At 40.8% G+C, this 26,907-nt stretch overlaps 1 protein-coding gene and 1 long non-coding RNA gene across 4 annotated transcripts in view; one reads left to right on the top strand and one right to left on the bottom strand.

Annotated features, from left to right (window-relative positions):
• Window positions 1-1,156: 1,156 nt before the first annotated feature.
• Window positions 1,157-22,618, bottom strand: gna12a (guanine nucleotide binding protein (G protein) alpha 12a). Of its 3 annotated transcripts, XM_058065353.1 has the most exons (6): window positions 21,935-22,618; window positions 14,997-15,215; window positions 6,830-6,880; window positions 6,518-6,718; window positions 6,073-6,279; window positions 1,159-4,106 (listed from the first exon to the last, which is right to left on the bottom strand). In XM_058065353.1, the coding sequence occupies exons 1-6, from the start codon at window positions 22,286-22,288 to the stop codon at window positions 3,945-3,947; spliced, it is 1,194 nt and encodes a 397-aa protein (XP_057921336.1). In that variant the 5' UTR covers window positions 22,289-22,618; the 3' UTR covers window positions 1,159-3,944. The 3 variants fall into 3 exon arrangements, with proteins under 3 accessions (XP_057921334.1, XP_057921337.1, XP_057921336.1); XM_058065351.1 differs by having other exon boundaries at window positions 1,157-4,106; window positions 6,518-6,880; XM_058065354.1 differs by lacking the exon at window positions 14,997-15,215 and having other exon boundaries at window positions 1,158-4,106.
• The window catches only part of LOC131122046 (uncharacterized), a 61,032-nt gene continuing 37,394 nt past the window's right edge, over window positions 3,270-26,907 (top strand). The window contains exons 1-2 of the long non-coding RNA XR_009128516.1: window positions 3,270-4,128; window positions 4,209-4,294. This is a non-coding gene — a long non-coding RNA (uncharacterized LOC131122046). The remainder of the gene's footprint in view (window positions 4,129-4,208; window positions 4,295-26,907) is intronic.

Raw genomic sequence — 26,907 nt, 5'->3', positions numbered from 1 at the left:
GTCAGGAGATCTGGAAGACGTGGGAATCTCTGTGTGGAGTTTGCCAAAACATTCAAATAACATGCATGTTAGGTTAATTGGCGTGTGAATGATTGTTTGTAGGAGGCTACTATCTAAAAACATAATGTGCACTTTTTACACATCATATGAAGAAAACCATCATATCCTGTGTAAGTAGGTTTCAGTTTCTGTGGGAGAGGGAAGTGGATCTTACACATTTTAGGGACAGCACAGGAAGTGGGCTCCTCAGTGGAAACTTGAGCCCCACCCTTCCAACCCTCCTCCACTTGTACTTGTGTTTGGTTTTTCTTGCAGATATGATATGACACCAGTCTGCTCTTGTTACGGCATGGATTTTTGAATGCCATTCTCCTCACTTCCTGCGTGAATCGACGTGATTACCGCTCATATTTAACATGGCTTTCTTTCTTTCTTGGCTGCCCCCGTCCTCCTTCTCCTCCTCCTTCGCTCCCTCTTGAGGCCTGAAGCATATTCTACATCACAGCTGTTCTGATTAGAAGCCAAAGCAAAGGTCCGAATTCTTGCTAACTGAGACATTGCACTGGACTATATGGAGTTAGGCTGGACCCCTTCACAAAGTAAGGTCCATCAAGGCACGCTTGGAGTCTGGTGTGACAAAACATCTTTGGGATGAACTAGGACAAAGGTTAGAGCCCTCCGGTCCAAGAACAGTGACCTATGACATGACCAATGGACTAAAATTCCTTCACAGTTATAACTGCGTGTTCTGTTACTTTCTAGTTTAACTTACCATAGGTTCAAAGCTTCAGGGCCATTTTCAGCCTGCAGTTCATTTTGAATGGCCTGCGGCAGATAAGGAGCCATTCTTAATTAATACAGTCGTACCTTGGTTAACGTAATGTTTTTCGGTTAACAACCAACATTTTTGCTAATATTTGCCTTGGCTTGCGTTCGCTTCTTTGTATATTAGCATCGGGTTTGTTTACATCGCCATCTTGGATCACACGGCCAAAAAATCTTGCGATACATGATCGCACATTGCATTGTCGGCGGCGGACGCCATCTTAGGTTGTTTAGATCAGCGCTGTAGAGCGATACAGGACGTAACAAACACACAGACGTCACCAAAGACAAAAGAGAAGGGCAACGGACCGTTCTGAGACAAGGGTGCAAGACCGCTGCATTTAATGGCTTAAAGAGAAGACTGTAGTCATTTCAGAGAAATGTAAATGTGACCGGAGTTGCTCCGATGCATACTGGTCCGGTTTACGCTTAACACTCTATCAACCCAACGAGGCATAGAGGGTGACACTCGGTGTTTCTCATTTCACGTTTGTAACACTTGAGCGAACATTTCAAGTCAAAACTGTGTGATCTTTCTTCTGACTTCACTCTCCACCCTGCAGAGGGTCAAACACACACACACACACACACACACACACACAAATAAAACAAACAAACCATCGTCTCAGCAAACAGCAGTGTATTTCGCCACACAACACAGAGCCAATAAGGCACCGGGAAACAACAAACATTCGTCCATCCTGTTCCCGTCTCCTTTTATTTTTCCCATTCCAGATATCGTCCCTGTTGTTGTCTCTCAGGACACATCCAGTGCCATGACGACATTTAGTCAGAAAAAGGTGCGCTGCTAAGTGTGTTAGTGGTACAGTTACAGTTAGGAGTGTTACACTTTGTATGGTGCGGCTCACACGCAGTGACAGACACTTTTACACATACAGGAAGTATGGACCAGGAACAAAAGGGCAAAGGGTAAAACTCAAAACAAACATAAATTACAGTTTAAAACAACATTATGGTGATAATAATTAGAACAATGCAGGCATGTGGAAGTGCTCTTTGGGTTGCCTCATGAACCAGACCGTTTGGACTTATTACTCAGTGTGGGGAAGAGTGGAACGCTTGGAAAAAAAAACAAAAAAACATCAAATCTATCAATGATACGGACCAAAAATGCTTTCCTTCTTTTTATTTTTACAAATGTATGCCACTTTTTTGTAAACGCTGGGTTGGTTCTCCAATTTTCTCGACTTGGTAGAGCACCTACGCTCTTGCTCTATGCATGAGAAAAATCCAGAAGATGCCAAGTGGACTACATGGTGGTTATCTATGATCATCTATTTCTAGTACGGCTCGGCAAATGCTGACATTAAAGGACTTGCCTATAGACTACAAGATGCTCTTTCTCTCATATTGAAAACATGCCGTCTTATATTCTGGTCAGTATTTTTGCTGTGGTAATAGATTTGTCAGGTGTGCAGGAGAGGAGAGGAGAGGAGAGGAGGGAGAAGACTTAAAAGGTAGATTTATACAACACATCACTAAAAATGGTAATGTTTGTCCTATTGGGTTTATTAAAAAAAAATCTCAGAAGATCGTAATGTCATATGCATGCGTGGCCAGTTACTGCCCGTGTGTCTTTTTACACAGAACAACTGTGTGCACTTTCACACAGCAACGTGACAACACTCATTCAGATACAGTGGAAACTTGGGTGTTTGACAAAAAATATTTTCATACATTGTCTCGGCCAAGCAGTTCGTAAGCTAGTCAGTTAGCCTGTATAATGTCTTCATATGAGGTTAAACCAAGGGTGTCCAAAGTGCAGCCTGGGGGGGGGGGGGCATTTGTGGCGTGTGACACGTTCTAAAAATATCATTGAACAAGTAAAAAAGCAACAAGGTCCTTTTACTAGAACAAATACAAATCTAGAATCATTTTAGTAACATACATTTTAAATATTATTGAAAAAAGACAATTTTTTAAATAAAAGTAGTAAAATGAGAAACAACACTAAGAATAGCCGTAATCTCTAGACAAATATGTTCAATAAAAAGTTATACTACAAGAACAAAGTAAAAAAAAAAAAAATATATATATATATATATATATGTATGTGTGTGTGTGTGTGGGGGGGGGGGGGGAAATAAGTAATAATGGCCAGAAGAAACATTAAAAAAACAGGAGAAATTGGAAAAAAAAAACCAAAAAAACAGTAATTTTACAAGAACAAATGAGGGAAAAAAGTGACAATTTTACAAGAATAAACTTGCAATATAGGAAAAATAACATCACAAAATTGCATTGCAGTTTTTTCATGAAATATATGTAAATTTGTAGTATGTCTACATAGGTCGAGTTATAAAAGATCAAAGAGGCCCTTGCCTCATTTGATTTTTCAAACGTTTGGACACCCCTGAGTTCAACTCTTCAACTGCAATACCTAATGTGACCAGTAGATGTGCTCATAACCCCAGTGAGTAATGCATAGTGGCTGTTAGCTAGTAGTAGTTCTTATAGAGTTGGAAAACTACATACAGATGTGTGTGTGGTATATTTGTTCCTAGAACACACACAACTCTGTGTCTGTCTCCTTTCTGCCTCATAGTACTGTGCCCCTGTGCTTGTGAGGCGTTCAGGCACACTGTGTGTTTCGGAGCTTCTGAGACTTCCATTAAATGTACGAATTCAACTTCCACAAACCAGATTGGTGTCTTTAAATGTACGGTTTGCTGTAAACGCCCCTTAGTTATCTGCAGCTGTCTCGTACGATGGTAGTGCCAATGAATACAAGACTAAGGCACATCGCCACCTCCTCTCCTGAAGTTCACCGATAGTACACTTATGCAAGCTTATCACACAACACGACTGCATATGACTGGAAATCCCAGTTATGTCTATTTATAAGGAAGCATATCTTCCCTTTTCCCACTCTTCCATCTGCCAGACCTGGTTTAGTGACCGTGTTAGTCTTATAGACACTTTTAGTGCCTGTTTAAAAAAAATAAAATGCTGCTACATGCAAGGATGCAATCAGATGGGTAGTGTCACGGTTCCACAGGTTCTATTAGAACCAACTACTCTACAGGTCAGTGTTATTAATACAACCAATCCAGTCGGGCTTCCACAGGTTTTTGTTGTTGTTGTTCAGTCAGAGCTTACTACTGCAGCATGATGTCTTTGAGGTTCTCCTGCAGGATTGTGTCCTTCACGGCATGGAAGACGAAGCGGATGTTTTCTGTATCCACCGCGGTAGTGAAGTGGTGGAAGAGCGGCTTCCCTCGATTCCTCCTTTTGCGGCTGAACGCCTGGACCAGGAACGCCTGCATGTGAAGACACGCATTGGTAATATAGGCTGCATGTGTCACTATCATGTATCATTTTTATTTATTAAATATGATTTAATCAACATGTGTCAAACTCAGGTCCGGAGGCCAAATCCGTCCCACGCTGCAATTTCATCTAGCCTGCCTCATGGACTTCATCAAACAAAGTGCTTAAAGCGATCTGCGTAAGTAAGCAATTCTTCCAGTATAAACAACTCCTGGGATTTCAATTTTGAAAATTGTTAATAAGGATGCCAGATTCAGACCAAAAGATAGTCAAAGGTGATCATTTTATCTACAGCCAAGCAGACTGGGGAATGCATAATCTGCACATTCCACAGCTGAACACTGTTCTGGGTTACACATCTCACGGACTGTGATGTTTTTGTGTTGATATATAAAATACTGTAGCTTTTGCCCGGACATTGAGAGAATGATGATGAGGTGGTCGATGAACAATCACTGTATTGAAACCAACATGCGTGCCAAAACTAGCAGTCATATATCCGCAGGCTATCAGAAAGTACACATTTCAAACAGCAATGAATGGACACCAAAAAATGTACATTTCGCCCACTCTGATGTAAAAACAACCTGGAAATACTCTGAAGTTCATATTATGTAGACATCAGTTCATTTGCATATACACTTGGAGCAACATTGTGTGTGGAATATGCTGTTGGTGTTTAATGGGATGTAACATTTTGTCAGAGTTTGGTCAAAGTACATGATTGGTTGCAGCAAAATGCGTTTGGTGCACAATGAGGTATTATGGTTTAGGAAATCACTATTTATTTAATTGTCTTGTTACAAAATGACAATGCACTGATTGTGTTCTATACACAACAGGCACAAAATAAGTATTTGATTGTGTAGCACACAACACACACAGCTAGCGACTAGTGCACTTGCTAGCGCGGTGGGTTCACTCACTCCATTCATTCCGCTATAAAACCAACATGCCCAGATATTGACAAAATGTAAACCCTCTTGTTATCCAGCATGTTTGGAAGTGAGAGGGAGGATGAAGGCAAACACGCATGCACATGTCAATATATCGAAGCCAGCAAAATTAGTGACTTCTTTATTCCTCACAGCTAGGAGACCTGAGTTCAATTCCACCCTCGGCCATCTCTGTGTGGAGTTTGCATGTTCTCCCTGTGCATGCGTGGGTTTTCTCCGTGTACTCCATGCTAGGTTAATTGGTGACTCCAAATTGTCCATACTTTTTACACACTTTTTTGTCTTACTATTAAAAACAAAAATAACATTTTCTCTAAATATTTGGACTATTCTTGTCATATTACAGCTGTTCAAACATTTGTTTGATTAAAACTTTGCCCTTTTATTATTTTGACTTTATTTTCTGTAAAATCACTGCTGATTTTTCAATGTGTTGTGTTTTTATTTTTCTATTTTGGTTGTTTTCTTGTTAAATTATATTTTTCGAATGTGCCAGAGGCCAGTAAACAAACATCCACGGGCCACAAATGACACGCAGACTGAATGTATACTCTATACATATACTGTGGATCTCCGCCTTGTCACATTTCAGCATTTGTAGGCATGCATTATCAAAGATAATTATTTTGGGGGGACCAGACGCCATTTATTCTTGCAGAAAACCGGATAATAAAGTGACATGACATAGATGCAAAATAGCAGCGCCTTGAGTGGCTGAGGTAGCACAAACGTTTGAAACTATTATAAACTGTTATTATCTGGCCTCATAACACACTCACACCCAGTGGATTGCTTTATGATTGTGTAATTTGTGAAAAAATAGCTAAAACTGATGTATTATTCATTGTGTTATATATGTTATTATTTTGGCGACTCCAAATTGTCCATAGGTATGAATGTGAGTGTGAATGGTTGTTTGTCTATATGTGCCCTGTGATTGGCACATACAGATGATCATATCATGATCATCCAGAACATTTAAAAAAAATGTAAAAAGTACCTGCACGTCCTCGAGCCTGTGCGGGTCTCCTCTGAACTCTGGAAAGTTCTTGCGGATGTCAGCGGTCCGAATTTTTTCCACCAGCAGGTCTGTTTTGTTGAGGAAGAGGATGATGGAGACGTTGAGGAAGAGCTTGTTGTTGACAATGGTCTCGAAGATGTTCATGCTCTCCACCAGGCGGTTTGTACGCCGGTCCTCCATCAAGACCTGGAATAAACACACACACTTTTAATCTTTGGAGCAGTTCAGGATTCGAGCTTGATCATATGATCTTCATTGGCTGAGGAGACAGTGCCGAGGCAACAGTAACATTTGTTTGGACCACAAAGGGAGCTTTGTGCTTTGCGACTCTGATCTTCATTTTGTAAAATGGAGAAAGTCACAGGAGGATAAAGATGCCACTGTTTCGTCATCATTTGACATTTTCCAATAGGCTCAGGAGTACCTGGTCGTACTCGGATGAGGACACCATGAAGAGGATGGAAGTGATGCCGTCGAAGCACTGGAACCACTTCTGCCTCTGTGACCTCTGTCCTCCCACGTCCACCATCTTAAAGGGGATCTTCTTGATGAAAAAATCGTGCTCTACGATGCCTTTGGTCGCCTTCCTTGCGAACAAAATATCCTGCCTGCTCGGGGTGTAGCTCTGAAAGGAGGAAGGATGGCGTGATGGAGGGATTTTTGATACAGTACAGTATATGCTGATTTTATGGCAATATGTGATAGATTTCAATAAGCTCGAGTCAGCATGACTCACCTGTTGACCAATCCGCTCCAAGTTATCCAGGAAGTATTTGACCGACTCGCTCTGCAGACAGACAAGAAGAGAAAAATGTATTAAGCCGCAGAATGGAAGCGAGTCATCACGTTACACATTGACCACAGCTAATTCAATATAAGCCACTACGTCCTGTGGGAGAGAAACCGATACAAATTTCAAAACAAATCAAATCTAAGAGGAACGGTTAACCCAAAACATGTAACCCACAAATTCTTGACATTTGTTCAATTGCATTGCATTTGATCTAATAATTACTACAGCCCTCACAGGACTTCATTATAAATAAAAGGACTTCTGATCGGAAACAATCATGTTTATGTAACAAAATAACCGCTTGTCTAATCCTCCTTCACAACCCAATTTGTGCTATGAATGGTCTGTGCACACTAGTGTACACTGTGGACCCAACTAGAGTGACCTACTTCAAAAGATGATTTGATGATTTGATAAGATGATTTGTTGCATTTTGTGTACTTTTTAGCAACGCAGTCAACCAATTAATAATAACATTCATTCATTTTCTGGGGGTGCTGGAGCCTATCCCAGCTGTCTTTGGGCGAGAGGCGGGGTACACCCTGGACTGGTCGCCAGCCAATCACAGGGCACATATAGACAAACAACCATTCACACTCACATTCATACCTATGGACAATTTGGAGTCGCCAAAATAATAATATATATAACACAATGAATAATACATCAGTTTTAACTAATTTTTCACGAATTACACAATCATAAAGCAATCCACTGGGTGTGAGGGTGTTATGAGGCCAGATAATAACAGTTTATAATAGTTTCAAACGTTTGTGCTACCTCAGCCACTCGAGGCGCTGCTATTTTTCACCTATGTCATGTCACTTTGTTATCCGGTTTTCTGCAAGAATAAATGGCGTCTGGTCCCCCCAAAATAATTATTTTCAGATGAAATCTTTGATAATGCATGCCTACAAATGCTGAAATCTGACAAGGCGGAGATCCACAGTACATGTATAGAGTATACATTCAGCCTGCGTGTCATTTGTGGCCCGTGGATGTTTGTTTACTGGCCTGTGGCAAATTCGAAAAATATAATTTAACAAGAAAACAACCAAAAAAGAGAAATAAAAACACATTTAAAAATCAGGAGTAATTTTACAAGAATAAAGTCAAAATAATAAAAGGGCAAAGTTTTAATCAAACAAATGTTTGGAAAAAACAAACAGCAGAAAGAAACACAGCTGTAATATGACAAGAATAGTCCAAATATTAAGATAAAATATGTTATTTTTGTTTTTAATAGTAAGACAAAAAAGTGTGTACTAACAATAAAAAATGCTGCAGTTTTACAAGAATAAACTTGTAACATGATAGTATACAGTTGAAATATTAAAGAAAATAAACATTTATTAGAATTAGGTTGAGGGAAAAAGTAATGTCAAAATATTTCTCTCTCTATTTATTATATGTGTATATGTAAGTACATAAAAAACAAACAAAAAAAAATCAGTGGCCAAAGTTCATACTAATAACACTCTGTTTTATCTGTATAACAAAGCTGAGATGCACTTTTTTCTTGAAATATGCAACTTCTCAGCATATTTACAAAATATTAAAGTGGCCTTTGCATCCGTTCATTTTTTAGTATGTGGCCCTCACTGGAAAAAGATTGGACACCCCAAGGCTAAACAGACAAGGATGTTGTAATGGTCAAATTTAACTGACTACACAAATCTCAGATTCCCTCTCGCTGCACAAAACACACACGCACGCAAATTTGACAGGAAACAGCTGTGTGTGTGTGTGTGTGTGTGTGTGTGTGTGAGAACAGCGAGGGTAGACATGGGGGGAGGGAGCGAGTGAGAGAGAGAGAACCGAGCTCCAACGTCACTTTGTCCGTCCCATACTACACATACACAACCGCAGTGTGACAAGATACTGTAGCTCTTTTTCTTGTTGCAAACTCTGCAGATTGCTGACTTCCTGTCCCGCTGAAGGAACAGATTCATTAAACTCTAATCAGTGTCGGCCCGCACATGTTGAGCAACTACCCGGGGGAAACGTGACCCCGTGAACCCTCCACTGACCTGCGATGTCACACCAATAGAACCCACAAAGCCCAATGCTCTTATTGGTTCACAGGACACAGACAGGAGGCAGGCAGAGGGGAATTCCCAGAGATGAAAGGATATGTAGACAGACTCACACACACACACACACGCTTGTACACGAATCACTTTAGACTTCCATCAGCAGTAATTAAACGTCCTGATTATTGATGTAGTGGAGGCATTAAAGCGAGGTATCACATTAAATCTACTTTATAAGGTACGGCATGAAAGTTTTAAGACCATTTACTGCAGAATTATAGATGAAAAATATACTCCCGTGTGTGTGTGTAAAGTGAGAGGAATGTGTCCACAGCACGTTTGTACAGATTAGTGGTTTTATTGCAGCAAAGACCTGAACAGGCTCACGTATTGCATACGTGTTTGTATGACTGGGTGTGCCACTCTTGTTTAATCGCCATGTTGCTTGCCCTACAATGATGACATATTAACTAGTTGAGTTTGGCCAATAGATGACCTCTAAAAGGTAAATCATTGATTTCGTGTTGTTTTGCATCATTTAAATCACGTCTGAAACCAACTGCGGCCAAAATGTAAGTGCAATACTTGGCTATAACTAGCAGAGGTGCTGTTGATTCAGTCTAAACCAGGGGTCTCAAACTCAATTTACCTGGGGGCCACTGGAGCTAGGGTCTGGGCAAGGCTGGGCCACATCAGGTTTCCCCCCCAAAAAAACGCATTTAAAAACAGTAAAATATACAAACTTTTTCAGTGCTTTGGTTCCGATTTTCTACAATAAAAGCTCTGATAAAACATTGCACTGTTCTCAAATATCTTAATTTTTATTTTTCTGCATAAATAGATGAAAAATAAATAAACAAATCAAGAATAAAGAAAATTAATCAATCAGTAATAAATAAATATAATAATAATAATAAAACGGCAAATAATAAAAACTTAAGAAACCACATATAGTTGGTGGGTAGACAAATTTTTTTCAGATAAAAATTAACAAACCATTATTAGAGCCCTGTAGACATGACAAAACACGACTATAGTCGCATTTATACTTTTTTTATTTACAACATATTGCGCAACTGCAGGGTCTTCAGACACATGCTAACTCGCAAACTAGAGAGCTAGCGACCTAAACGGTAGCCTTCAAGTTATTTCCTTTAAACTTAAATAGCCAAAAACCTACCACTTCCACACGGATAGGGAGGATAACTATTAACAGTTATTTAACCTTTAACATGAACATTAATCAAACGTAATAATTTTTTCTGGGTACATGATACCATACAGCATCCATACCAAACTTGTGCGGGCCACACTAACATTAAACTTTCATATCAAGGCGGGGGCCCCAAACTAGTGTCCTGCGGGCCACATTTGGCCCGCGGGCCGTGTGTTTGAGACCCCTGGTCTAAACTAAGTGTGAAGAAACAAAAATCCAAATAGATAATATGAATGAAAATAAGAGTCAAAATATACACTGGAAGTTATGTGAAGTAGGAAGACTTCAGTAGCAGTAATGTGCCAGTGTCACTATACGTAAACTTCGTCCTCCACCAAAGCAGTGGTACTCCAAGTGCTATTCAAGAGTCACATTGCATTGTTAACTACAATCAATTTGTACATGTTGGCAGGTCTGTAGTAACACTGAAAGCATTACCAGCCATCCAGGTTATTGTGTTCTCAAGTCTTATCTGTCTATTAGGTGTATTATTTGCTGCTATTTGTCTCCTATAGAGCAGCTACAATAACCCGCACAGAAAACCTTTTAGATTTTACAGAATCTGCACCCATTCCAGATGTATTTCCTTTGATTTGTGCTTCCTGTCAAGAATGTCAACAGTCTGTTTTACTTGATTCCATCTACGGCCTGCCTCTGGGCATGCCCACTCCACTGTGCTTCCTAACTATGAACCATATCTGAAAGTCCGCCCCTCTGTGACATCACAAAGGGGCAGTTTTACCACGCCTTTTGAAACAGAGCGTGTTGGGCCATCCCAAACTTCTTTCAGGGCTCACTTCCAAATGCGCAAACCTCATTATCTGAAACTTTGGCATCATTTAACACGAGAATACAACATTCTAACTACATTTATAGGTCAGAAAAGTGGAAAAGCATAATAGGTCCCCTTTAAATTCAGCAATGTTGCTTGTCACAATTTTGCATCTACGGTGTGTTTTTATATCTATATAATTCAGAGGAAAGACAAAGACGTGGTCATGTCTCACATAAGGATTGTGGATAATGGGCCGAATGAAGTTGAGTTTAGCATAATCCACTTTGCTACTGCTCTTTCTTCTCATGTTTGTTTAAAAATGTCGCCGGGGACGGGATACAGGGACACTACAGCAGTATACCATTAAGGAGTGTGTGAAAGCGTTTACAGCCTTTGTACATCTGCTTAAGGATCACACACACAAACACAACACAAGTCAAAGCTCTTATGCTCCAAAGACAACATCGTACATTTGCGGCCCTAGCAGGACGTCCAGCCTACTTTGTGTCCATCAAGGAGTGAGTCTTGGTGCTTGGCTTATCAGGGTGTGGTGAGAAAAATCCCTGCATGGGTTTGTTGATCTCTCTTCGCCCCCATCCCCCTCCTTTCCCTGTCTCTCGCTCTCCCTGCGGTGTCTGTGGCTCGGATCCAGCCGTGCCTGGGAAAAGCTGACCGAAAAAAAACCTCTGCGGGAGAGGAGAGCAAGAGAGAGGAGCAGAGTGGAAGGGGGCGAATCTAACCATTTGTATTTATTCGTTATAACTTTTATTTTAAAAGCCTTAGGGTGCAATGTGGTGTATTCATTCTGCGAGGAACTCCAAAGAAGCCGAAAAAATTACCCAACACGACCTCTGCTATGTCATGTTCAAGTGATTCAACATCAGTTGCCAAGATGAAAAAAGGAGTCAGATGAAAAGTATGTAAAGTTTTCAAAGTTTTCAACTCTAAAATCACATATCACAAAGCGGGTTCAAAAGATCCATGTGAAAATGAACAAAAGGGATAACAGGGGATTCGATTTCTGACCCGGAAGTGAACTTCGATTTATTCAAGCCATAAAACTGTAAAATGAAGTTAGAACTTATTCACAGAGCAGACATGGCAGCAGTATCATTTCTTTCTTCATAGGCAGCGATCTCTTATTGGTCAATGGGTGGTACTATGTACTCCAAAGTACAAGTGACCATGGTCATGTACTGTAGTATCCTGCTATGAAATTAAGCAACTTTGCAGTACGGCATATCCGGACTAAATGTTGGGTCGTCTCTGATATAATGCAACTCTCAATCACAGTATCAACGTAGTAAATGTACACTATGCTGAAGCAGTGATATCAGCATAAAAGCAAGCACAGTCGTATAGTCCCCCATTGCTGTTTTGGTCGTGACATACTCACGTATGCCAACCGCTTTCAGCGTGTAGATGGAAACAATGGTGTCATTTTCCAAAACATCTCCTCTACACTGTAAACATACATGTTCCTGTAATGCTTGATGGTGACATTTAGCATTTTCTTGCTAATATGTCCAGGCGGGAAAATCTAGCTGGTTCATATTGTACCTTTTTAAAGCTACAATGATGTCTGCGGGCCTCTGCAGCTGCAGCATACTGACTTTATCATCGAGGTCCTCCTGATGACAAGGCAGGTTGACATAAAGCTGTCCACATGACGTCTCGCACATGTACAGTTTGGCCAAGGCGAGACGGAAGTGACTTACTGTCTGACTCTGGATTATTTTGTCACTGATAAATGGCGTAACGAGGTACAAGGTCAAAACATGCAGCTTTTGAGCTGAGTGTGTTGCTTCAGCATCATAAAAAAGACAAAGTATCGGGCCTAGCAGGGAATCACAAAGTGCAAAAACGGCCATAATACAGTCAGTGATCCTTCTACAAAACTCAACTCAACCTTTTAGTCCCATTAAACATCTGCCTGGCCCATCACAAATGATCCGTTGGCCCTGACATTGTTACTTGCTGAGCAAAGTGGTTCCCCAGCTCTTTTACAACGCACACAATCTTTTTTTCTCTAAGAGCATAAAATGTCGGTTTTAGAAGTCTTCTTTTTTTCTTGTCAGAAATGAGAAAAAATGACGATTGGAAAAAGATGGTTTGACTGGATAACCCATACCAAGACAATCAGACTAAACGTATTGAGACACACGCCTGAATTTCAATTCTTTATCTTAAGACAAATGAATGATGGAATGATGAGTCCTGACCTCAACCACATCAGACACATTTCATTCAACATCAGTGATGTTTAACCAGATGCAAAAATCCCAGAACCAACTCCAAACGGCATCTTTAAAAAACCACCAGCTTTTAAGCAGTGCTATAAGTAGAACCTCACACAGTAGAAGCCTCAGTCAACACAGTACTGGTGTGTAGTGTCAAAAAAAGCAACTGTAGCAAGTCATATATGTTCATGATTGGCCATCATTTTGTTAGTTGGGCTATATTTTTGTTGTGGTGGTACTACAGTACTATCGCGATTAATTGGTTCTGTGATAAATGCATTTTATCCCTTGAATTGAATATTATTGTAGTTAGAGCAAAAAACCCCTTCTACAACCTTCTAAATATGTTTTTTTTTTAACATTATTTGCCTTATTAGTTGCTATAAATGTGATCCGGTGCGAGTGGAGCTGAGAGGGGGGCGGACAGGAAGTGGGTTCAGAATTGAGTTTGAGCTTGGCATAGGTTACATTTGTACAGTAGCTTGTGTTAGGGAGTATTATGCATGATTTGAGATAATTCAACCGTGCAATCAAAGCCTGTTGTTCTGACTATCAAGTCTGGTGCTTATTTTATGTCCCATCAACATTACAGTAACATTATTGACACCTAGTGACCAGTGTAGCATTGTACACATTATCATGTCTTTTATTTGTTTTTTATTTGTTTAAGTCGGCCTAATTCATCCACGAAACAGGATGATTTATTAATATATTTTTGTAAACCATGATAGAGTGAAGCTGTGAAATTCAAAATGGCGAGGGGTTACAGTATTATGATAAGACATGATTCTGGGGATATAAGACATGATTCTGGGGGAGTGGATCGTACCATTAATGCCATCGTGACTTCCTAGGACTACGTATGTGTCACCCCTCTGAAGAGTTAAACTGAAATCGTTTGTGATTTTTAGTGAAACCATGCTAACTGTTTCCGTCATTTACTCTTACTATGTTGAAATGACTGCAGTGGAAAAGGTCATTAAAACTTTAGACGGGTTACACCAGGGTTTCCCATACATGCATGTGGGTTGCCACAGAAAATTGTCAGACACAGATACTTGAACAAATGGCTTGTCATTGAAACTCCGTCCAGTCGATGGCATCGTACATTTACAACGTTTGGAGCAATTCAGCTTGCATAAGGAGCTCTTCCATTTGCAAGCACAGCCACCAACTCGCTTAATAAAAGACCTATGGTTGTCAAACAGAACAGTCCAACTCGTAGTGCGAACCAAACAATAAACATCACAACACGTAACATATAAATGAATACACAACAGCAATGACCTACTGTTCTATGTGGGTAACAAAGACTAAGCATTCATAACCTCAAGCAACTGCCACCAACCTCGGCGCACCACATCCTGTAGCCGGTAAAGTTACGCCTTCAACATAAAAGCATGCCTGTAAAATAACACGGCTACACCACAAAACCAACCCCTGGAAGTCAATGACTTCATTTTTGACTGTAAAACAAGGTTTAAAGATGTTGCACATTTCTTATGACACAAATGTTCACACATTGAGTTTTGCGTCCTGGACAATTATGCAAATTTGATGTTGTCATTTAGCCCATTAGCCCCTCTGCCCGCAACCCACCTCCACACTTAAAACAGCAGACCTTTGGGAAACCCTGTATACACTGTGTATAAAATATTTTGTGAGGGTGCAAGCCAAGATTAAAAGCTGTCGCGGGCTTCAACATGGGTGAGGTTTGGAAATGTAGCTACTAAAAAGAGACATCCAATTTACTTTGAATGGAGAAAAGTCCAGAATTGTAGCATTAACTGAGCTCACTGTGACAAGGGCTGTTGATGCTGTGATAGCCATGCACCACTCAACTCACCAGCTGGAACTCTGAGCGGCGTGTGTAGGCTTCCTGTATGCCGGTGTCAGCCCACAGTGCGCTCAGTGCCATCACATACAGCTGGAACTCACAGGGCTCCACCCCCACGCCACCCACGCGGCCCTCCCACGACATCACCAGCATTCCTTGCTTCTCGTTCTCGCAGCTCTGCCAGCTTATACCCAGCTTGTCCCGGGCGTCCACCAGCACACGCATGCCCTGCAGAGGGATAGATATCATGCAAAATCAGGACTCAGGAATGATTGGTGAAATTTTCAGTCATTATGCAAGTGTTCCTTCTCGGAAGCATCTGAGTCAAGCTTTAGTTGGAAACTGGAGGCCGACAACCACTGATAAACACACACACACATTTGACGCTTATTTTGTGTGGGAGGTGTCCCGGGATTAAAGAAACACTTGGTGTGGCTGTCTTTACTTTAAATTAACAACTTCACAATAATTTGGGTGTTGCACTGGCTTGTAATAAGAAGGATAATGTCTTTGTTGTTACCCAGTCCCCTCAAATCACCGACTTTAGTGGGCTACAACAGTGCCACATTAGTGTATCTTGAGAGATCATTGGGTGCGCCGTATTTGGTCCACAAGTTATATATTTACTACAGTAAACCTCGGATATATCGGACTCGGATATATCGGAAATTCGCTTACAACGGACAGATAAAAAAGAACCGATTTTTCTGTAATGCATTTCCAATAAAAATTCATTGCATATATCGGATTTTTTATAACGGATTTCGCCTATTTCAGACAAAATCTCCAGTCCCGTTCCAATGCATTTCCATTAAATTTCCCTCGCATATATCAGATGGCCGCATTGTGGCGCTCCGATTCGCCGAATCGTGACAGGCCGCTATACGACGTCATTTGCAGCGTTGCCTGCGCGATTTATATTCACGTTTATTATTCAGATTTAGGACGAAAAGTGAGTGACGTCAATAATACTAGCACAGCAGTGAATGAGATCTTAACCTCACTATTGGAAATAACGTAGGCCTGACGGGTGTAACAGGGCCTAGCTTAATTAACAATTTGTTATGCTCAGAGTCCAATAAAGTTAAATTCTCATTACCTTACGTCTCTTTTCATTGCCCAGTCCAGGTACATTGGAAACATAGTCAAGGAAGTGCCTTTTTATAACGGATAAAATCCGATTTACGCATATACCGGATATAAATCCGATATATGCGTAAAATGGACATTTTCCGGTATACGCATATAACGGATTTCGCTTATATCGGACAAAACCAGTGGGAACAATTGAATCCGATATATCCGAGGTTTACTGTATAAATAATGAATCTTTGTTCATCTATCTATGTCGGTGAGAGGGTGACACGCAGTACAATTAAATGGTCTTCCACTACATGGCAGACAGTCGGCATTATTTCAGAATGCATCCCTCGTTCATCACGGTTCATTGGTTCCAGGACGTGAAGTGAATTTCTACAAAGTAGGATTCCTTATTCATAAATGGAATATTTTCTTATTGCATAACAAACTTAACTTACAACCTTCTAAATACAAATTAGCACCCCGTAGTCACATTTACACTTGTAGTACCCAATATTGTAGACATCATACAACAAAAAATAAGACATATTAGACATAAATAAAACATAACATAGACTCACACATTAGCCTTCCATTGTTGTGTGTGTTCCACAGATGGAGACTGCTGTGAGGGAGGGAGACTCTCGGGTCGCAGCAGTCTTCATCTGCTGTGGAACACACACACACGACAATGGATGGGCAAGAGCGCATAGTGATAGGAACGGAAAGAAAACAACGCAGAGGGACTGAGGTCTGACTTTTTTGTTATCAACGGTTTTGTGATGCAATTATATTACGCATATTGTTTTGAGAAGCTAAACCCAGTTCCTCCTCACTAAACAAGAACTTCACTCACAGGACAAAGTGGAGTTAAGTCACTGTTGATGAACTACAGTATTGATGGGGATATCATACAACTTCATGTCAAAAAATCTAAACCATCCCTTTAAATGCATCTTCTGAATGCCTTATTATACATATTTTTGACTGGCAATATGTCGTATTGAACCATGAAACAGTGATAATTATTTATTTCTGAAAAACGGTGATCGTGTGAAGAAGTCAAATTCAAACTGCAAAGTGGCTATACTTTATGTGTGGTGGGGTGCTGAGAGATCTTTGGAATGTAAAATACAACATACACAAAAATCATTGCAGAGTATGCTCAATTTAAATTAAAGGATGTATGTGCACCAGAGTCACACATAAACCACCAAGTTACTTGAAGTCTCTTCTGGAATCGCCTAAAGCTAATCTGTATTGCTGATTCATGACGAATGAGGATTTACAGGCCTAAAAGATGACAAGAGGGAAAAATGAGGCTCATCTGGAGATAAATTGTGTTTTTTTTTATCTTGAGATGTGGTTTCGAGAAATTCTTGCAATTACTGCTTATGTGTGTACATGAACGTGTGTGTGTGTGTGTGTGCCTGTGTGTTTTTGTAATCAGACTGCCCTTATGACCTTGGTGACTAAGTAGTGAGTGTACACAAAAACCGAAACAAACACAGATGGTCATTAGTTAACCGGTGTTAACCACATAGACAAATATGTATGACACACTTTTATGACACAGAGTAGGCAGTAATATTGAGCAAAATCTAAAAAAAATAGACCCATGAGTGGTTTCTGAGTCACATCCCATGTTACCTAAGGAATTATTTGCCATGAATATGATTTGCCTCGGACTTATTTATGTTCCACTCGTCATTGCCAAGGTTTGTCTACTTACTTAGTGATTTACACTTTCACAAGATGTACTTTGAGGTTTGCACAAGTGATGGTACCGGCACATCAACTTGCAATGCCCCATTCTCATTGAACTTCATTTACAAACGTTATCAAAGTATTTGAAATCAAAGCTACACGGGACGTCACTTGAATAAATGTTATTTCTTTTATTGGATGTTTTAAATGGCAGCAGAAGCGCATCTAGTCAGCCTTACTGTGCTTTTTTCTTTTTTATATGTGTCTGTTTTTTTCTTGTTAACTGCCACTTTGCAGAGACAGGCCCTGTATTTGGTTTGGATGTGTCTCTGTTTTCTATCCCTGACAGCAAAGAGGTATTCTGCTGCCTTGTAATGTCTTTTTTTAGGGCCAGATAACATTCTCATCAACTTTGTACTCGGCATCAAGTTTCTTCTTGTCAAATGTCCAACTACTCTTTATTTTGTTACAATGGCACAGTAAACTTTCGCTGATTTGTTGATTTCGTTTCCATGCACTAAATTAGTCAGATGACTGAAATTTGGCTTCTCCGTTTTTCACACCTCAGTGTAACGTTCCAGTTTGTATGCACTACTCCACTGCGATTATTGGCAATGTGCTGAGTGCTCTCAAAACACTAGGTGGTGCTTATGCCCCTTTCAGTGTGGGTATAGGTTTGGCTTTTCCAGTTGACCTGTAACGTCACATATAAACAAAGAGTCTGGCGTCAGTGTTGCCAGGTCAGCTTATTATAAGTGACTGTGGGCTTGTTTTTTGTAACGTTTCTTGCAAATATTTACGGTACTTTCCCTTTGTTTTGGGGTTGTTTCTGTAAAGTCGCAGATTCCCTAGTTCACTGTTGTTTTTGCCTTGTTTTCAGAGAACTAGCCGCTTGTTTCTCTCGTGAAAATTCTCGTCCCGTTACATTGCGTTATGAACTATAATGTATGTCTCAGTTGAAGTTTTGTTTGTTTCTTCCGGGTTTTTTTTCCTGATTACGGAGTCGCAGCAGCAGATCTTTTGAACCCACATACTGATCTTTGTATTCCGGATGCTCTTCCTGACGAATACCAATGGATGTTTACAAGTGGGGGGATTCGAACCAGGGGCTTTTGCTCTGAAGTCCAGAACGCTAACCACTACACCACGGCATGTCTCAGTTGACGTGATTATGCAAAATAATGACCTGCCTGACACAACTGTTGCCTTCTATTTTCAATTCATGTCGAGCATCTTCGCAGTTTACACAGAAACAATACAGGTCGACACAGTGAGATGGCTACTTTTTGACATGACAAAGTATGACTGTTGGGCTTTGTCCATTATATATCACGTCAAAACATTATAAAACTTATACTACATGAGAAGAGGCCTGCTGTGGCAAAGTTAGGGGCCTGCGAAATGCGTCTAAGATGCCATGGTGAAGTAGACCACTGTGATAAACATACCTTTGAAAAACTTAAAAGGGGTTGGAAAGATTGAAAAGACTGAAAACCTGTCCCTCACATCAATAGTTCAGTCAGGCCAAAGTGGGGAACTCTTTGTTCTCCAAAACCAAATGAAAAAGGATAATGAAGTCTTCAGAAAAGAACAATACTTTAGTTTTTGCTAACTGCTTACACCCACAAAGCAAATGCTTATACAAAAGCTTCAAAACCAAAACGTGGAAGAATAGCTAAAACACAATGTGACAATACCTTGAACAAGTTTTCTGCTTTGCACTTTGCTTGCAATTCTTCAACACATTTGTTGCAGAACATTGCACACAGTTTCCTACATTAGTCACTTCGAGGGGACCTAGTATGCTCATTTTCAACCCTTTGTATTGAGTTTTGGACTTCTATAGAGCAGCTACACACAATAACCCGCATATAAAGCTTTCTAGATCTTCCAGATTCTGGACACCCTGGACTGGTTGCCAGCCAGTCGCAGGGCACGCATAGACAAAACCATTCACACCCATGGACAATTTAGTGTTGCCAACATGCATGTTCTTGGAATGTGGGAGGAAACCAGAGTGCCCGGAGAAAACGCAGACATGCACGGGGAGAACATGCAAACTCCACACAGAGATGCCCAAGCGGAGATTCGAACGTAGGTCTTCTTGATCTCCTGAATGTGTTGCCAACATGCTAACCACTCGGTACCCTTTAACTCAAAGACAAAATACTTTATTATCAATGGAAAAACACTTAATAAAAATGCAAAACACATATGTTAATTTTGACATACATGTGATGGCGACTGGTAATCTGCAATATGGATGATGTCCTTTGGACGACTCTAGACAGAAGGCAGGATCCTCACAGTTATTTTCCAATTGCTAACACACTATAAATGACTTGCTCAGCAGTGTTACTTTAAAGTGAGAGACAGAGAGCAAAACCTCTTCTCAAGTCTGAGTTCAATGTACTGAACACAGTTCTCTGTACCACACAACAATCTGACAAAGTCGCATATTTTCCATTTCAAAACACCGCCATACAAAATGACAAAATACATGAGCTAAATGGCCAATATATATTCCACCCGGCCAACACCTCAGTGCTTGAATCAGGAAGAAAGCAGTATGAAAACACCATAGGCGAGTAGTTTTGGGCATGGGGGTGGAAGGTTTCCCCGGCAGCTCTTTGTGTACATGCGTGTTGTTCAGACTACAGAAGAAGCATGTGATGATATTGATGTGAGTGCCATTGAGGGATGGATCAGGCACTCAAGGCGCTTTTTTGCCCTCCGTGTCTGGCAAGGGAAGATATAGCCTGTGATGTCGACAAGGCCTTGTGGTCAGACCTAGCTATGTGGCAGGATGCTGCCTAATTATTTTCTTGTGTTGTGTCTTATCTTGCTTGTGTGTGAATTTGACATAGAAAGCCCATCCATGTTGTCCTTCAACATTCCAAGTAATGTATTTAGTGGTCATTTTGTATACTTGCATGATGTGAAAGCATCTACTTTGTTACATAAAATGCAGTTTGGTCCCTTGAATTAAGTCTAGAAACGTGATGCATGTTTTGGTTGTTTCTTATTTTGTGTGTAATCAACTTTAGTCAATTTAGTTACCAGTTAGTTATAACAGTGAGCAGATACCCAAAGGAGTTGCTTTGGATGTAGTTTACATCCATCATTTACCTGATGTCATGTTGTCCTTTACACAGCAAAGTAGATGAGACTGGATGTCCGTTGACGGGAAATCTACCCCGCCGTCCAGTGACACAATTTGTACACGAGCAGGACCGAAAGTGAAAGCTCAAATCAAGAACCCACCGCTAGGGTGCCATGAAAGACCATACATGATAAGTCAAGGTGGACCTTTCTTGAGGTTGAGCTATCAAAGAAAGAGCTAAGATAACAAAGTCACTTTCAAGTACTAATATAGAGAGTTTTGTACTCACATTGGTGAGTATTATTAGGATTAACAGTTTACTTTTCTCATTATACATTTTGACTGTTATTTTTTCAGTTTCTTGTTTAACCCTTGGAAGTCCAGAATAGGACTTCACATTTTACATACATTTCTACATTTTCCGAGCCCTTCCACAACTACAACGAAACTGCAATGCGTGGTGAAACTTGGGCCACGATTCCGCTTTATTTCACCATTTGAGGAAGTTTCTGCAGTATTTCAGATATTGCTTTGTGTACTGTTTTAGAAGGGGATTGTCCAACAGGATGATAGCAATAATTGGGGGTATTGTACTGGTTTTGCTGCTTTAACCAGAGCCTCTTAATATCCCGATGTGGCCTGTGTAGCCCTTGTAGCGGATGTTCTCATCCCTCAGGAATAGTCTGGTATTGTTAGCTGGTGAAGGAGGCCCAGCCATGGCAGAAAACAAAAGAACATTTACACACAAACACACAAACACACACACACACACACACTCCTCAAGATAAAAATATGTACAGTGTCAAAAAGCCTCTTGTGTATGAGGCTATGGTTGGAGAAAAAGTCAATATTAGGGCAGTGAAAACTTTTCTAATCAACTTATTGACCAGTATGAAATGTTAGTCTCCATGCTGACATTCTTTTTGTCCCTTTTATTGTGTTATATTCACTTTCTTCTTATAGGTAGAGTAGTCCTAATACTTGGGAGTACATGGAGCTGAGCTTTGATGATGTAGTTCTATGTTGACAACCAAATTGATTTCATGAAGCTTCTTACCTTCAATATATTTTCATAAATAGTGTCCCGGAAGTCCAGAAGTGCTTTTTGGTCAAACTCTTGTCCGTTAATTATGCGCATCTGTTTGAGAAAAGTCGACTTCCCACTTTCTCCGGCCCCGAGCAGGAGGATCTTTACCAGCCGCCTTACGGCTCTCCTCTCCCGGGCTAGCATGGCGTCGATTTCCCGACTCCTCCGACGTGCCTCCCGCTCCTGCGCCGCGTCTCTGCCCCGACTCCTCTCCTTACTGCCGCCCGGGTCCGGGCTAGCCTCGGCCGGCAGCAGACAGCGGGTCAGGGTGCGGACCACTCCCGACATATTTGGCTTCTGCAGAACCGAATGTTCATTCACCATAGGCCCCACATACACTTCTTTGGCCTACATGCATTTATTTTACGTCATTTAACGCTTATTTTAGCATTCAAAGCGACAGGGAGACTGCTGGTCTGGGACCGGCAGACAGGACATCTTGGTTGGAGCGCGCGATAAAAACTAAAATGAGAGACCAAAGAAAAAGATTTTAAAAAGTTTGTTAAATCCCGAGTTAAATCCACCAACGGTCCATTCGAAGTCAAATAACAAGATAAGCCATGTAAAGGGGAGTTGTTACATCCAACAACGGTGAGAACTCCAGACTTTCCAAACACAACAGCCAGGCTGTCAGTGGGGGTGAACTTGGGCAGCGGCCGGGAGGGAGCGACTGGTGATGAGCGGATCGATACTGAAATATCGATGCTTCCGATACCAACTCTTCAGGCTCAACAATCGACCCTCAAATCAAAACATCGATACTTTTTACACTTCATCCATTAAAGTTAGTTTGAAACGTTTTCCTGTTGAAACAATGACCGGAGGCATGTGTGAACTGTGAAAAGTTTTCATTCTTATACTAGTTCTGAAAAATAACTGATCATTTATTTTAATAGTTATTTATTTTACTTATTTTAGTTAAAATACCGTTTTCTTTTTCCTTAAAGGAAAACTGCACAGAAAAAATTGCCCATCATTCACAATCCTTATGTGAAACAACCACTCATCTTTCTCTTTTCTGTGCATTCTAAGGAGAGGGAAAACAGCTAAAAACAGCTACCATGTGCAAGCTAACAATGCACATAACGGAACACACCTATTTTGACTAATAAGCCCCCAAATGTATGTTCTATTTACATAACTGACCAGTATGTGGGGCGGCATTGGCTCAGTTGGTAGAGGGGTCGTTTCCCAATCTGAAGGTTGCAGATTCGATCCTCTGTCCTCCTGTGATCATGTCGAGGTATCCTTGTGCAAGATACTGAACCCCCAATTGCTCCTGATGCTGTGTCATCAGTAGGTAACTATGCAGTGTCAAGGTGCATTGAGTACCTTGCAGGTACAAAAGCGCTGTACAAGTAAAAGACCATTATATAGCTGAGCACACACCAATTTTTTTAGTTTTCTTAAATGAAATCGGGATAATATATCAACGTTGCACAATGTTGACCGCTCCTAAATGAAAAGAGTACTAGGGTATAGCGTAGTTAGTATAACAGTCAGTGTTAACTTCCTCATTTACACACTCAGTATTTTTTGTGGCAGTGGTCCACCCTCGCTCTATTGGTTTTGCTATTCAGGGTTGCTTTTGGCAGAGTGCAAGAGAATGTAACATTCATTCATTCATTTTCTACCGCTTTTCCTCACGAGGGTCGTGGGGGTGCTGGAGCCTATCCCAGCTGTCTTCGGGCGTGAGGCGGGGTACACCATGGACTGGTCGCCAGCCAATCACAGGGCACATATAGACAAACAACCGTTCACGCTCACATTCATACCTATGGACAATTTGGAGTGGCCAATTAACCTAGCATGTTTTTTTGGAATGTGGGAGAAAACCCCTGCATGCACGGGGAGAACATGCAAACTCCAGACAGAGATGGGCGAGGGTGGAATTGAACCCTGGTCTCCTAGCTGTGAGGTCTGCGCGCTAACCACTAGACGCTGTGCCGCCCAGAATGTAACATCATAGAAATTAAATTAGTAGATTGCAATATACGTATTGCCAAATTTTACAAACATTTTTTTAATTGTACTTTTCTTAAAAGTAATAATAATAATGTTCTTAAAAGTAATAATAAAAATCTCATTTTGTTTCATTCTCGTAGACCCAATCTCATGTATCATGTCTCGTGACATGTTTTTTTCATTAATTTGGAATATAATAACAATATATATAATAAATTATAAATAATCTAAAAATATGAATCAATAATGTGAAAAAAATCTCACATCAAACCCAATATACTCAACCTGGTTGTTGTTTAAGTACCCGACCACAGAGGGCGCTGTTGGATAAGGTGTGAAAATAGAAGGAAAAAAAGAGAGGCACTTCGAAAATCCTCGACTGCAGAGAGTCAGATTACTAATTAACCAGGACAAGTCAAGCACAGAACATCACGTTCTTTGCAGACACATGCACAAAAGAACAAGCACTTATCGACCAATGACTGTGAGAGTCACGCTGCAGTGTATTTCTGCATGCACTGGTGTGTATGAAGAGTCAGATCGAGCTCAAGATTAAAATTCAGCCAAATAGCTGCACCACTTCTTGAGGTAATTAGCCTAAAAGCATTCTCATCAGGCTTGCAACAACAACAACAACAACAACAACAACAACAACAACACCACACACACCCCAACACACTAATACACAAACACTTTCACTTCTGACAGGCAACTGTGTGAATGTGATGGCTGCATTGCCTTACCATGTGTGTGTTTGTATGAGTCATTTATATGCTAATGAGTATAGAAGGCCATGTTGTGTAGCGTTGGTGTCAGAAAAGGAGCAGAAGAAGAAGGAAGAGGTGGAGGAGGAGGAGTAGGTCACAGATGGCGAACCTTAAAGACCTCCACTGGCTTTCTGTTCTCCAAAAAGTCATTACAATGCTTTTTCCAGCTTCACGTGAACTATGTTTATCCAACTCAACCTCTTCTTCTTCTCTCTGATTGTTGCTTCCCCCTAGTGAAATATTGTTATTGTCTGCATGCTAGCTGACTGACTGTATTTTGGCACCAAACACCGATCCTTGTACCTGAGCGGAATGCCAAAGTGGCTTGACTGACAGGTCCGTACTCCAGTCAACACAACATCCATCTCATCTCTGCTGTTTGTCTATATGTGCTTTGTGATTAACTGGCGCCCAGTCCAGGGCATAGTCTGCCTTTTGCCTGAAGGATAGACTCCAGCTCACCCATCAACCTGAACAGGATCAGCAGTAGACATAGATGGATGAAGAACAAACATGAATCATTAAGTCACCTGAAACAAGAAATGACCTTTTTGTTAAAAAAAAATATGCATACATATTAACTACTGGTGACCCAATAAAAATTGACCCCTTGACCCATTAAGGTCCTGACCCTGAGTTCGGATAACCCTAGACCAGGGGCAGCCAAACATTTTATATTGAGAGCTGCTGACAAAAATTGGAAGAATGGGGGCGGGCTTTTTTGTTTATGAAAACACAATACCAATTAAAAGTAATGAACCTCGGGTATAGCGTACTCCCCAGTTAGCATGTGTTAACATGATAATATGCCAAAGTTTTGCCTTGCTTGACATAGTCTCCAGTTAACGTCCAATATGGCGTACGTTTTGTTGTGTTATTAGTAAACTGCATGAGTCTTAATATGTTCTTGTTAGCATCCCATTATCTTGCCACTACATGAAAACAGGAACCAGAAGTCAGCGTCGCCTCCAGTCTATCATGTCATAAAAAATGTCAACACAAAACACATATTTATATTTTTTCAATGATAAATTTACATGCAAATTTGTTCTCTAATATTTAAACTCCACGCTACTATCCATCCATTCATTTTACAGCTTATCGTCACAAGGGTTGCAGGCATGCTGGAGCCTATCCCAGCTGTCTTTGGGCAAGAGGCGGGGTACACCCTGGACTGGTCGCCAGCCAATCACAGGGCACATATAGACAAACAACCATTCACACTCACATTCATACCTATGGACAATTTGGAGTCGCCAATTAACCTAGCATGTTAATTACATTATTTTAAAAATGAAAATTGCACTCTTTTTTCTCTTAATATTTTGATTGTAGAATTACTGCTGATGTTTGCTGTTGTTTTTCTGCTCTTGTGTTAAATTACATTTTTTTAGAATGTGAATTTATATACTCTGGTTTCCTCCCACATTCCAAAAACATGCTAGGTTAATTCGCGACTCCAAATTGTCCATAGGTATGAATGTGAGTGTGAATGGTTGTTTGTCTATATGTGCCCTGTGATTGGCTGGCGACCAATCCAGGGTGTACCCCGCCTCTCGCCCGAAGACAGCTGAGATCCAGCACCCCTGCAACCCTTGTGAGGATAAGCGGTCGAAAATGAATGAATGAATGAATTTATATAGAAATGGCCCTCAGGCCGCACTTTGGACACCCATTTTATAAACAGTGACAAGCTCTTAAAGTCATTAGCATGGATGCTGTCATTGCAGCAGCTTTATCGGAGCAGGACAGCATGATTCATTTTCTACCAGTTATGCAGTTCAGTGTCACGATGAGCTGGAGCCTATCCCAGATGATGTACATCCGGGACTGGTCACAGAGAGATGCACAATCATTCACACTCACATTTACACCATTACCGAACTCATCAGACGAGTAAAGCTGTGCGTTTTCAAAGACCTTTTCTCAACAATTACCGTTAAATTTCTCCCAGGACTTGACCTGCGGTGCCCGAGGTCGACCATATCAGATGTAGACTATGTACAGTGTTGCTGTTGGGACTGTGACCTCACTGCCACCCACCAGAAAGCACTTCGCTTAACGGTGAAAAATTGGAAGTGACAATAATAACTTTGCCTCGGGGTACAATAGACTGCAAGCTCTCAGGTGGATGCTGAGGTGGAGTGTTTCAAATGCGATATCAATGGCAGCAGTGTAACGGCCAGAAGGGCAGTCATGACCTCAGAACCT

This window comes from Doryrhamphus excisus, chromosome 1 (assembly GCF_030265055.1).
Source record: "Doryrhamphus excisus isolate RoL2022-K1 chromosome 1, RoL_Dexc_1.0, whole genome shotgun sequence".
NCBI classification, from domain to species: domain Eukaryota; kingdom Metazoa; phylum Chordata; class Actinopteri; order Syngnathiformes; family Syngnathidae; genus Doryrhamphus; species Doryrhamphus excisus.
The sequence above is the reverse complement of the archived record's forward strand: the minus strand, read 5'-3'. Positions and strand labels throughout refer to the sequence as shown.